At 50.1% G+C, this 12,183-nt stretch overlaps 1 protein-coding gene across 7 annotated transcripts; it reads left to right on the forward strand.

Moving 5' to 3' along the window:
* The first annotated feature begins 736 nt into the window (after positions 1–736).
* On the forward strand, positions 737–9,017 carry Zscan22 (zinc finger and SCAN domain containing 22). 7 transcript variants are annotated; one of them, XM_052761466.1, is made up of 5 exons: positions 756–869; positions 985–1,074; positions 1,667–2,722; positions 2,883–3,363; positions 6,086–9,017. In XM_052761466.1, exons 4-5 carry the CDS (start codon positions 2,961–2,963, stop codon positions 7,162–7,164), a joined length of 1,482 nt encoding a protein of 493 aa, XP_052617426.1. In that variant the 5' UTR covers positions 756–869; positions 985–1,074; positions 1,667–2,722; positions 2,883–2,960; the 3' UTR covers positions 7,165–9,017. The 7 variants fall into 7 exon arrangements, with proteins under 7 accessions (XP_052617422.1, XP_052617425.1, XP_052617426.1 ...); XM_052761465.1 differs by lacking the exon at positions 985–1,074 and having other exon boundaries at positions 753–869; XM_052761468.1 differs by lacking the exon at positions 1,667–2,722.
* Positions 9,018–12,183: the final 3,166 nt, after the last annotated feature.

The following is a 12,183-nucleotide window of genomic DNA, read 5'->3' on the forward strand; positions in this document are numbered from 1 at the left end:
CTCACATGGTTAGTACTGGTTGGCTAAGATTGGTTAAATTCAAATAAAATGACAAAGGCTGAGAAGGGTTATAGCTTAGGGCTTAGGGTTGTGCTTAATGTGAGTAAATCTCTGGATTCCCCAGCACCAAAAAATAAGCCAACTATGGCTGACAAGACGGCTAACTGGGTAAAAGTAGTTGCTGCCAAGACTGAGTTTGATCCCCAGAACTCACGTCGTAAAAGGAGAGAACTGACTTCCACAGGCTGTTTCCTAACCTCTTCACTCGCATCATAGCACATACACCATCACCACCACCACCACCACCACCACCCACGCACGCACGCACGCACACACACGCACTAAATAAATGTGATTTTCTTTTAAATTATGTATATGGATGTTTTGCCTGCTTGTATATCTGCGCAGCACTTGTGTGCTAGGTGCCTGCGAAAGCCTAAAGAGGGCACTAAAACTCCTGGAACTGCAGTTAGATGGTTGTGAGCCATCAGAGGATGGCCCTCATTCGCCTGCACCGTGCATGCTCCAACTTCCCGCGCTTCCCACTCAGCCACCTCTGTCCCAACAAACACCAGCCTGGGTTCGGTACCCCAGATCCCGCATCAGGCACGCAGGCCTACAACTCCCAGTTGGGCCAGGGACTTGGCGCTGTGCTTTCTGGGACTTGTAGTCCCGGTGCCGCACCCTGTGGCCATGCGCCTGCGCTAGGCATGTTGGGAGTTGTGGTCTCTGGTCAGGAAGGCGCCTGTGTGTTCGTCATCAGGGCGCCTCCGGAATTGTCTGCTGGGAGTTCTGGAGACCCGGTGAGAGCCGGAGCCCTGGCTCCGAGGGCTGAGAGCTGCGAACGCCCACGCCGAAGCTGACGGCCTGTGAGTAAGGATAGACAGAGTGTGGGACGGACTGACTGAAGTGTGGGACGGCTGACGAGTGTAAGACTGACAAACAAAAAGTGGGACTGACCGACCGGTTGTATGTGCCCGACAGGTTGTGCTGTGTCTGATGCATGCATCTTGGCCTTGTATATCACGTCGAGTGAAGCGACTGAAAGAAATAGTTCTTTGATGGACTTTGTAGGTGGGTTGTGAGACAGAGCCGGTGAGTTTGTGACTGAGTTCAAGTGTGAGTGAAATCCTCTGTGTCTGTCTGAGGTGCTGACTAAAATGTTCCTCCTGCCTCCCAAGCTCTGGGTATACACCACGGACACCAAATACTTGAGCTGCTTTTATTCCATCCTAAAATATGTATTAATTGGCCGGGCGATGGTGCCGCACGCCTTTAATCCCAGCACTCGGGAGGCAGAGCCAGGCGGATCTCTGTGAGTTCGAGGCCAGCCTGGACTACCAAGTGAGTTCCAGGAAAGGCGCAAAGCTACACAGAGAAACCCTGTCTCGAAAGACAAAAAAAAAAAATATGTATTAATTGAGCTGGCCAGTGAGCCCTGGGGATCCGCTTATCTCTGCTTTCCTCTGTGCTGAGGTTGTGGACCTGCACAGCCGTGCTGGGCTTGTGAGCCCCGGGGATCCAAACTCAGGTCACGCTTACTATGCAAGCACTTGACCCGACTGAACCATCTCCTTAGCCCTGTTGAAGTTACTTTATTCTTTCGTTTTATAATTATGTTTTCATGTGTATGAGTGTTTGACCTACATGTATGTCTCTGTACCAGATGCATGCCTGGTGGAAACCAGAAGAGGATGTCAGATGACCTGAGATTGGAATTACAGATAGTTGTGAGCCACTATGTGGGTGCTAGGAATGGAACCCAAGTCTTCTGAAAGAGCATTCAATGCTCTTTACTGCTGAGCCATCTCTCCAGCCCCTAAGTAGATTTTTTTTTTAACATGTGGCACCCAAGTGGAGAGCAAATGACAATGTGCAAGAGTCAGTTCTCTCCTTCCATCGATGTGGTTCCTGCACCTTTACCTGTGGAGCCATCCCATTGCCTGCCCCCCTCCTTTTTTAACTTTATTGAATCTGTTATTTGATAATTTCATACATGTTGACATGCATTATCATTACTATAACCGCCCCCCCCATCTTACTCCTATCCCTGTTAGCCTCCTCCTCCTTACAGATCTTCCCACATCATGACTGTTTTGTTTTTGAGACCTACTGAATTTCACCAGGACCATCTGTGACCATAGGTTTGAAACTCTCTGCTGGCGCTTAGTGAGTTCCTCCCTGTTTATATTTTGTTTTTTGATTTTTTGTTTTTCGTTGGTTGGTTGGTTTGATTTGGTTTTTGGTATGAGTGCTCTACCTGCATGTGTGCCTGAATACCAGAAGAGGGCACCAGATCCCATTTTAGATAAGTGAGCCACCATGTGGGTGCTGGGAATTGAACTCAGGACCTCTGGAAGAGCAGCCGGTGCTCTTAACCTCTCAGCCATCTCTCCGGCCCCTGTGTATTTTGAATGCATGGAACCACTGAACGTCATTCTCTGCTCTTGAGTGGGCACTGCCATGGTCATTACACTCATCTTTTTCTGTGTGAGAATGAGTGGCTTGGTGGGAAGCACCTTTACCTGATAATCCATTTCACCGGCCCAAATAAATACATTTAAAAAGGAAACAAGGAAGGGGGCTAGAGAGACGGCCCAGTGGTTAAAAGTCCTGGCTGCTCTTCAGAGGACCTGGGTTCAATTCCCAGCACCCACATGGTAGCTCACCACTGTCTGTAATTGCAACTCCAGGAGTTTGACACCTTCACACAGACACACATGTAAGCAAAAACACCAATGCACATAAAATCAAAATTAAAAAAAAAAAAGCAAAGTAGTCAGGCATGGTAGTGCATGCACTGAGGAGGATGAGGCAGGAGGATGGTGAATTGGAGGCCAGTCTGGCTACCTCAAACCTGCACCTCCCCTCCCTCTTTTCAGATGGTGAAGCTCTAACATTTCTGCAGACCCAATTCTGAGGCTCTAGCCATCCCGTGTCTCACTGAGTTCATCTGCCCAATGGCCATCCCCAAGTGCCCTCTGAGCCCAGTTCTCTGGGAACAGGACAGCTTCCTTCAGGTGAAGGTGAAAGAGGAGGAAGAAGCTGGCCTCTCCCAGAGCCAGGGATCCCCCGCTAGCCCTACTGCCCATCCTGAGGCCGCCCGCCTCCGCTTCCGGCACTTCCGCTATGAGGAGGCATCCAGCCCCCATCAGGCACTGGCGCAACTTCGAGAGTTATGTTGCCAGTGGCTGAGGCCAGAGTCGTCCTCCAAAGAACAGATGCTGGAGTTGCTGGTGCTGGAGCAGTTCCTGGGTGCACTGCCCCCTGAGATCCAGGCCTGGGTGGGGGCTCAGTGCCCGAGGAGTGGAAAAGAGGCTGCCGTACTGGTGGAGGATCTGACTCAACTGCTGGACAAGAGAGGTAAGGAGGAGCAGCAGGCAGGTAGTCGGTCACAGAGAGCTCTGGCACAGCCTGCCTAGAATACAGGAGGTCAAGCTCTACTTAGGGATTGCTCGCTCAGGTGCTCCTTCTCACATTGGTACCTTCGCCATGGTTACAAGTGACCAAATCCCAAGCAATTAAGGGGAAAGGGCTTAGGTATCGCGGTATCCAGAAGATGCACTCAGGGAGCACTTGACGCTCACGCTGCTTGCTCTCGCCCACTCTCACATTCTATATCTCCATTCGGTCTGGGTTTTTCTACATTAGCTTTATTTTATTTTATCTTTCTAAAGACAAGGTCTCTTGTACCAAAGCTAACTTCAGATTTGCTACATAGCTGAGCATGACCTTGAACTCCTGATCCTCCTGCCTCCACCTCCCAGATGCTGGGATTACAGGCTTGTGCCACCACACCCAGCTTTAGATGGTACTGGGGATCAAACCCAGGGCGTCCACGCATGTAGGTAAGCACTCTGCCAGCTGAGCCACATCCCTGCCTTATTAGCATCTCCCCAAGGAGAACAAAGGTAGCCCATGGGCCCCTGACTTGTTCATTACCCAAGTGGGCAGGGAAAAAACAGCAAGCAGTGTCTAGTGTGAGCTTCACTGAACCAGTCAGCTCCTGTGTTTGCCTTTGGACAGTCAAATCCCAGGAGCTAATAGTGAGCCTGGGGCACCTCCCGGAAGGAAGTATAGCTACTGGCCCAGATGAAATGACTGGATGCCTTGAGTGAGGGGGAGGGGGAAAGAAATAAGTACCCCTGTGTGTCCTCTTGTAGCCTTCCCTGTGCTAGCCTACAGGATCTGGGGGTGGTTAAATGGCTCCGAACTAGAGTGGGTACTTGCCATTCAAGGAGACCCACACCTATATGCCCTGCCCAGAGAAATCTGGTTGGATGCAGGGACCCAAGCACTGTACATTCTAGTCCAGGAGCTTCTAGAGCAAGTCCCAATCTGGCTGCAAGCTGAATGATCCAGTACAAGTCCCTCAGAATCTCTACTAATCCTATGATTTTATCCACTTATTCATTTATTGAGACTGGGTCTTACTATGTAGCTCTTGGCTTGGAACTACTATATCGTACTATGGCTTAGAACAAGCTGTATAGACCAGCTGGCCTTGAACTCAGAGATCCTCCTGGCTCTGTCTCCCAAGTGCTGGGACTAAAGGCATGCTTGACCATGCATAATCCTGTGATCCTGTACCTGGAACTCAGTACCTCTGCTGGGCCTCAGTCTCCTCATCTACAGTGGAACCCCTAAGTACCTCCTTCTGAAAAGGAAATGAAGCAGTTGGAAGTTACACAATGCACTTGGAGTCTAGCACATAACAAAACCTTTATAAGCCAGCAGCCCTGGCAAAGCAGCAGTATCACAAACTAGGTCCAGATGATGGCAGTGATAAAGCTTAAGGATTGACAACTTGGCGGCTCAAAGTCTGGGGTTAGAGCCCTGTTCCTGAGTCTACTCAGCCCAAGTGTAGACTAGAACAACATCTACTGCATCCTTCTCTGACTCATCCCTAGGATTCATCTGTAAATGTTGCCAGATGAAGTATCCTCAGATACCCTTTGCACCCATGAAGGGCAGGGCAGTGCAGGTGTGCCTCTACCTCCTACTTACTCAGATCTGGGAGTTTCAGAAGCAGATCACCCACTAACCATAGCAGCAGATGTCTACCTAGAGTCCTGCTGTGAGAAATGATATCACGGGCATCTGGATTGATTCTCATTTAGCCGCTATTCCCAAAGACAGCTGTTGGCTTTAAGGAACAGAGCCTGGACTCACAGAACTTGGCACTGCCCAAGATTGCCGGGAGGAGATGCACAGGTACCTGACAAGGCCTGGCTCCCTCCACTCTTGTTTCTTTCAGATCTTGTCCACATGAAAGTTTTCCTTTTGGCATTTTAGCCAGATCAGGAGCCTTGACAAGATGGATGGCTTGATTGGGTGGGGAAACTCAGAACCTTGGTGCAGTTTAGGGTAGTATAAGAGTACAGCCCTGAGTCCTTTTTCTTACCCAAGACACCGAAGGGGAAATTTCCCTGTAACATGAAATCTAATAGGTCTTTTAATAAAAAAACGGGTACCAGATTATTGGGGTAAATGATGAAAGATCAGAGAATCAAAAGAACAAGCTACAGCCACCACCTTTTACCTCACCAACTTCTCAGCCTGAAAAAAACTTCTGGTTCCTGTCTCCTCATGCCTTATATACCTTTCTCTGCCCAGCCATCACTTCCTGGGATTGAAGGCGTGTGTGCTTCCCAAGCAAAGGCATGAGATCTCAAGTGCTGGGATTAAAGGCATGTGATTCCCAAGTATCGGGATTACAGGCGTGTGCCACCACTGCCTGGCTCTATTTCTTTCCTAGACTGAGTCAATCTCATGTAGTCCAGGGTGGCTTTGAACTCACAGAGATCCAGACATCTCTGCCTCCCGAGTGCTAGGATTAAAAGTGTGGGCCACCACTGTCTGGCATCCATGTTTAATCTAGTGGCTTGTTCTGTTCTCTGATCTTCAGGCAGATTTTATTAGGGTACACAGTCTATCACCACACTTCTCTTTGGAAATGAAGACATATGACAAGAGTGGGCCACATGCCCCCTCTCAGAATGAGTGAGCCGGTCCTCAAAAGGATGGAGAGGCTTGTGTGATGATCTGTGGTGGGGAAGTAACAGTATGATTTGAATGATTCCAGGATGGGAGCCAGGAGTGGAACATGAAGAGGCAAGTTGCAAACAGAGCAGTACAGATGAGTTACAACCACCAGGCATGGCCACTGAAACACTAATAAGAGGTCTTTCCCCAAAATCCACCTTTGCCCACACTTGTAAGCCCGAGAGCAGCTCTGAGAGCCAGTCAGAGCTCCTAGGAACACTCTGGATGAAGTCTGCTGCCCAAGAGATGGATTTCAGGAAAGACCTGGAGCCTCACACAGATGCCCCCAAAGACCAGCCGGGCCATGAGTCTGATGCCTCAGGAAACAGTTCCAACATGTGGCCCACCTTCCCTTCCCAAGACAAGTCTCCTTCAGAGGAGAAATTTGGCCCATTGTATGGTTACGGGACAGTAGCTCCAGATACATACTTAGGAAAGAAGCCCTCCAAGTTCGGAGAATGTGTGAGAACATTCCAGAATACTTCAGCCCTGGAGGCCCACCAGAAGAGCCACTCTCAGAAGATGCCCTATGCCTGTATTGAGTGTGGGAAGGCCTTCAGCCGGAGCACCCACCTTGCCCAACACCAGGTTGTCCACACAGGAGCAAAGCCTCATGCATGTAACGAGTGTGGGAAAGCCTTCAGACGAGTCACCCACCTGACACAGCACCAGCGCATCCACACTGGGGAGAAGCCCTTCAAGTGTGAGGAGTGTGGCAAAACCTTCAGCCGCAGCACCCACCTCACGCAACATCAACGGGTGCACACGGGGGAGCGGCCCTACGAGTGTGATATGTGCGGCAAAGCCTTCAGCCAGAGCACCCACCTGACACAGCACCAGCGCATCCACACTGGGGAGAAGCCCTACAGGTGTGCTGTGTGTGGGAGAGCCTTCAGTGACTGTTCAGCTCTGGTCCGGCACCTGAGAATCCACTCCGGAGAGAAGCCCTATCAGTGTAAGGATTGCCCAAAGGCCTTCGCACAAAGCTCATCCCTCATTGAGCACCAGCGTACTCACACGGGAGAGAAGCCTTACAAATGCAGTGACTGTGGGAAAGCTTTCAGCCGCAGCTCGGCGCTCATGGTACACCTCAAGATCCATATCACTGTGCTTCAGTGACTGGAAAAACCACAGCACAGCCTCCCTCAGAGGCTTGACATCTAAGAAACCCTGAATTCCACAGGAGCCAGGATCCCCACTGGTTGGTAACTGTGTCACCCAGTGTCTAAGGGCAGACTGGGGCCATCTGGGAACACCTCTACATTTGAGAGCCCAGGTGAAGTCCCCTAATGAGCACAGAGATTCAGACCAATTGAGGAAGCTTCTAGATTGCCCTTTCTATCCCACTCAGGCTGGTCCCAGAGAAGAGACACCTGAGCTAAGAATCTGCATGGGTTCTTGGAACCAGAACAAGTAAAGCTGGTGTCTGTCTGGGCTCAGGTGACCCAAGATCCTCTGGGTAGGAAGACTCAAGCTTCATGTTCTCACATGGCTACTGTTCTTGCCAGTTCCTGTACTGTTCAGCTTGGAAAGGACATCTTCCAGGCCCACTCTGTGCCTTCCTACCTGCTTCCCCACCACATTAATGTATGCCTAACTCCAAGACAGACACGAGAGGCTGCCCTCCCGTGAAGCCCTCTCCATGCCATCCTGATCGTGTTTCCCTGTTTTCATCCACAACAGTACTTGACACTTGCCCAATCTCTGTCTTTTCCTCCCACATCTTCCTTTCGCATCTCCTAGACTCCAGCCCTGTGGATTCACCTCAGGTTCATCTCTAATCCAACCCCTCCTCCAGCATCACTGTCTGTGAGCGCTGATTGCCTCCCACTGGATTTTTATCAGGGTCCTTTCTCAGCCCTTCCTGCCTTCATTCCATCCCCACCCACTTTCTTCCTGCTGCAAGCTGCTACCCAAATCATGTTGTGTCATTCCATGGCAGGAAGTTGTCCAGTGAGTCACCTTTTCAGTAAACCTTGTTGAGGGAGGTACAAATACGCCAGGATATGTGTCACTTTGGCCCAAGCAATTGCTCTGATGATCCTCAAATGCGTATATGAATGTTTGTCTTTGTCGCACGGTGATGTAAAAGTGGTCTCAAAGTACTGGTCTGCCTGTTGGGCAAACTACAGCCCTTGCCTGTTGTCTGTTTGCTCCAAAGCTGGCCTCCTCTTGCCTCTTCCACTCCTGTAGCCTCACCTCCCACATGCCAGCCATACTTTCTCCCACCTGTGTGCCTTTCTACCTGTCCCTGGAACCCTCATGCCCTCCTCTGTGATATCTCAGATGTCCTTGAGAAGCTTCCCCAGCCATTTTGAACTGACTTCATCTTGCCTGACACTCCCTTGCTGCTGTGGTGCCCCATTCATAACTGTCTTAAACCTCTGACCATGTCATTGTACTTGCACTTCTTACAGAATGCACAGGCCAGCGCTCCCAAGGACACAGAATAGCTCATGCTGTGGACACAGTGCACAAGATGCTCAAACCCTTTCCAGTGTCTCCAGGATGAGTGTGACCAGTACCTCCCTTGGGTAGTTACTGTCCTCCACCCATGTTTTCTTCATAAAGACATTTGTGGAAAAGCCTCTCTTCCCACATAAGCCCAGCTGCAGTAGTCAAAACAGAAGGCTATACTGAGTCTTCCTTGCCTTGGGTGCCATAGACTTAGGGATGCCAGCACTCTGCTAGTCCTAAAAGCATAACCTGTTTACTCTGCCTGCCTTCGTTTCCCTCAGAAAGACGATCCCCTGGCTCTTGTGTCTCCTGACTAACATGGGTGACTTCAGAAGATCCTCAGTCTTGGATCTACATGAGCTACTGTATCTAGACCATTAGCATAATTCATTTTGTTTCCCGGAGCCTCCCATGTCTCCTCTTACGCCTCATCTGATGGACTATCACATACAAGAACAGAGACCACCAGGAGAGCTGCAAACTGGAGAATTTCAATAAAAATGCTGCAAGTCCTACCACATGGGTAGAGATTGCATACAGGTTGGGCTGCTCCAATGTCTGCATTTGCTTCTATGTGGCCAGTGGAGGGAGTTCTCCAGGCAAAGGTCACACTGCAGGCCCATACACAGGGCTACTCCACAGAAGGGTTAGATGCAGAGTATTTAGGTAGGACTGAGAACCCACCCCCAGTTTGCAGGATTACAGGCCCCTGTGTATGTGGTATGGCTGTGTCCTGGGGTGGAAACAATGCATGAATACAAAGTTCACACATACAGGCCTTCTCTTCACAAGGTAGTCTGTGATACTGAAAGACAGCTCAGGCCAGACAGGCTGGCACCCACTGGGCTCTGATCTCTAGAACACAGAGCTTTCAGGTCTTTAGATCCAAGGCTCTCAGACCCAGGGCCAAGAGCTGTAACGCAGGCAGCTGTGGAGGGTTAAGAAATCCCCATACCAACTGCCACCGAGATCGGAGGAAACAGACATCTAGGCCCACACAAGAGCTCTAACACTAAAAAGGCCGAGGCTGGGGCTACTCAAGGTCTTTGCAAGGATTATAACACTAGGGGGCGCCGTCGGCTGCTGTCCTCACAAGGTTTAAGCGGGCTGCAGACAAGTAACAAGGGAAACGCTACCAAGACCAGCACATGAACAGTGTCTACTAGCCTACCCACGGTTCTGTCAGGGTAAAGCAGGAGCATCACAGACGACTGATGATTAACACAAAAGTGCCTAGTCCGAGGCAGCCTCATCTCTTCGGGTCACAGGTCAACCTTACCCCAACTGACAGTCCCAAGCTCAAACTTAGGTTGTCTGTCCTGTAGTATACACGCAGTGAGAAGGACGATGTAGGACACCACAGGACGTAAGTGTCCTTTTTGTGCAGGCGTGAGTGCCTTCTGCACCTGTGTGTGTCTCTTCATGGTCTCTCCGTGGGCACTTGGAACTACAGTGTCAGACTGCCCTTACAGTGAAGTGCAGGCAAGAAACAAAGAACATTTAGAAGAGAAAATTAATTACTTGAAGGACATCTGAGAGCAGCACTAGAGCTTGCAGGAAGGGTAATAATGGGTTCCTCCAGCCTCTTTGAGATGAGCTGAGTCTGAAGCAGACAGAAAATGTCTTAAGGCAACTGGAAAGGGAAACAGCAAATGCAAAGGCCAGGTGGTGGGATGTGAAGCAATGGCGCGCGGGGAGGGGGACGGGGCTGTTCCCAGGCTTTGGCCACCAGGAAGTAGGTACTCGGCTCTCAAGGGCCCTAGACGGCCACATCAGTAATAGGCCCAGCACCTCCCTTCATGAGTTTCCATCTCCCAGCCACTGTAGGGTCCAGGAAGCCAGCAGATCTGTACAGAATTGAATGTCCAGAGTGCAAACGCGAGACAAGACCTGGAGCAAAAGGTTCGGGCTGCAAGTGTGCTGTTTCGCGCCTCCATCCTAATACCACGCTTACGGAGGAGATGGCGGCCCCATTAAGGGCCCGAAGGTTTCCGTTTTGAAGACCAGAGCAGCAGGACTGGACAGAACGCCACATACTCATTAGCAGCTGCCAGCACCAGATCGCATAGGGCCTCAGGGCTTGGGACCTGGGGGGGGGGGGGGGGGCGGAGACCGCAATGCCTGGTGGGAAATGTAGTCCTGTGGAATCCCTCCCGTATGCTAATTGAGGGAGGAGGGGCTGTATGTCTTGGTAACAGGGTCAGGCGATCCCCTGCCAACCCATAAATGGATCATTAACGTGCGTTTTCAAGGAGATGGTGACTGCCAGGCTTGGGCAAACATTAGAAGACTCCTGGAAAGTACTAAGATACCCCAGTGAGCAGGCCCTCCACGCTGGTGAAATCTGATCTCTAGAAGTGGAACCGACCACTGACTATCAAAGTTCCCTTGATAACTAAGTGCAGCCAGTGTGAAGAAGAACAAAAGCCCCCTAGGTTGCATGAACCCTATTTATTCTCCTGGTCTTGGATAAAATGGCCTGGCCGGGCCAACTGCCTTTTGTCAATTCTCATAATGCCCCCTCCCCGTCCTGTGATTTCTGCCTTCACATTTGTTATTTTGAGACAAGATCTCATATAGTTCAGGCTGACCTGGAACTCACTGTGTAACCAAGGATAACTGAATTTCTGATTCTCCTGCCTCCACTTCCCAGGTGCTGGTATTACAGGTAAGAACTATCACACCTGTCTATACCAGAATGGTGAATGCTGGTCCTAAAGAGATGTCCCAGTGGTTAAAAGCACTGGCTGCTCTTCCAGAGGATATGGTGGCTCAAGGCCTTTAATCCCAGCACTCCAGAGGCAGAGGCCAGAAGTTCTTTGTTGAGATTGAGGCTAGCCTCATGGTGAATTCCAGGCCAGGCAGGGCTACATAGTGAGACCCTGTCTCAGAAACCAAAACAAACAAAACAACAAAGAAAAAAAAAGACAGACAGTAAAATATTTCCAGTCTATGTTATTATTCCTATGCTCAGGATACTGCCCAGTGAGTCAGTCGACTTGCTGTTGCCTGCAAGATGCAGGACTCTCAGCTCTAGCACCACATCTGCCTGCATGCCACCATGCTCCCCATCATGATGACAATGGACTGAACCTCTGAAACTGTGAGACACCTCAATTAAATATTTTCTTTGTAAGAGTTGCCATGGTCATGGTGTCTCTTCACAGCAATAAAAACCTAACTAAGACAGGGTGCCACCAGCCAAAACAAAGGATTCCACAAAAGGAGAAAGTAGAAACTTGATAAAGCCATGAGTTGAATGGAAGCATGGGCAAATTATGTGTGGCTCCCTTGCTGAAGAAAATCTCTCTCTCCGACGCAAGCAACCTGTTATCGTCTGTAAATCCTCTGGGAGGAGAGTGGCCTCATAAAGCACCCCCCCTCCACCCTTCCTTAGCAGAAAGAGTATCCTGGTAACCATAGCTGTGGACAGTTTGAGGGCAATGGCCATGTTCTGCCCAGAGGACAGAATTCCACAATTCTCTGCTTTGAAGTGCTTTTCCTGTAACAAGTATGCCTCCCTGGCATTTGAGCTGCCTTTTAGGAGACTTTCCCCTGCTGGATTGCTTCACCCAGCCTTGATGCAGGGGGAGGAGCTTGGTCCTGCCTCAACTTGGTGTGCCATGCTTTGTTAATGCCATAGGAGGCCAGCCCCTTTCTGAACAAAAATGGAGAAGTGGA

This window comes from Peromyscus californicus, unplaced genomic scaffold (assembly GCF_007827085.1).
Source record: "Peromyscus californicus insignis strain IS unplaced genomic scaffold, ASM782708v3 Scaffold_4__1_contigs__length_199733344, whole genome shotgun sequence".
Taxonomy (NCBI): Eukaryota; Metazoa; Chordata; class Mammalia; order Rodentia; family Cricetidae; genus Peromyscus; species Peromyscus californicus.

Coding starts and splice junctions, on each gene's coding strand:
- Zscan22 (XM_052761462.1), top strand. CDS start 2,961: ATGGCCATCCCCAAGTGCCCTCTGAGCCCAGTTCTCTGGGAACAGGAC. Junction 3,364..6,085: donor TCAACTGCTGGACAAGAGAG/GTAAGGAGGAGC, acceptor GAATGATTCCAG/GATGGGAGCCAGGAGTGGAA.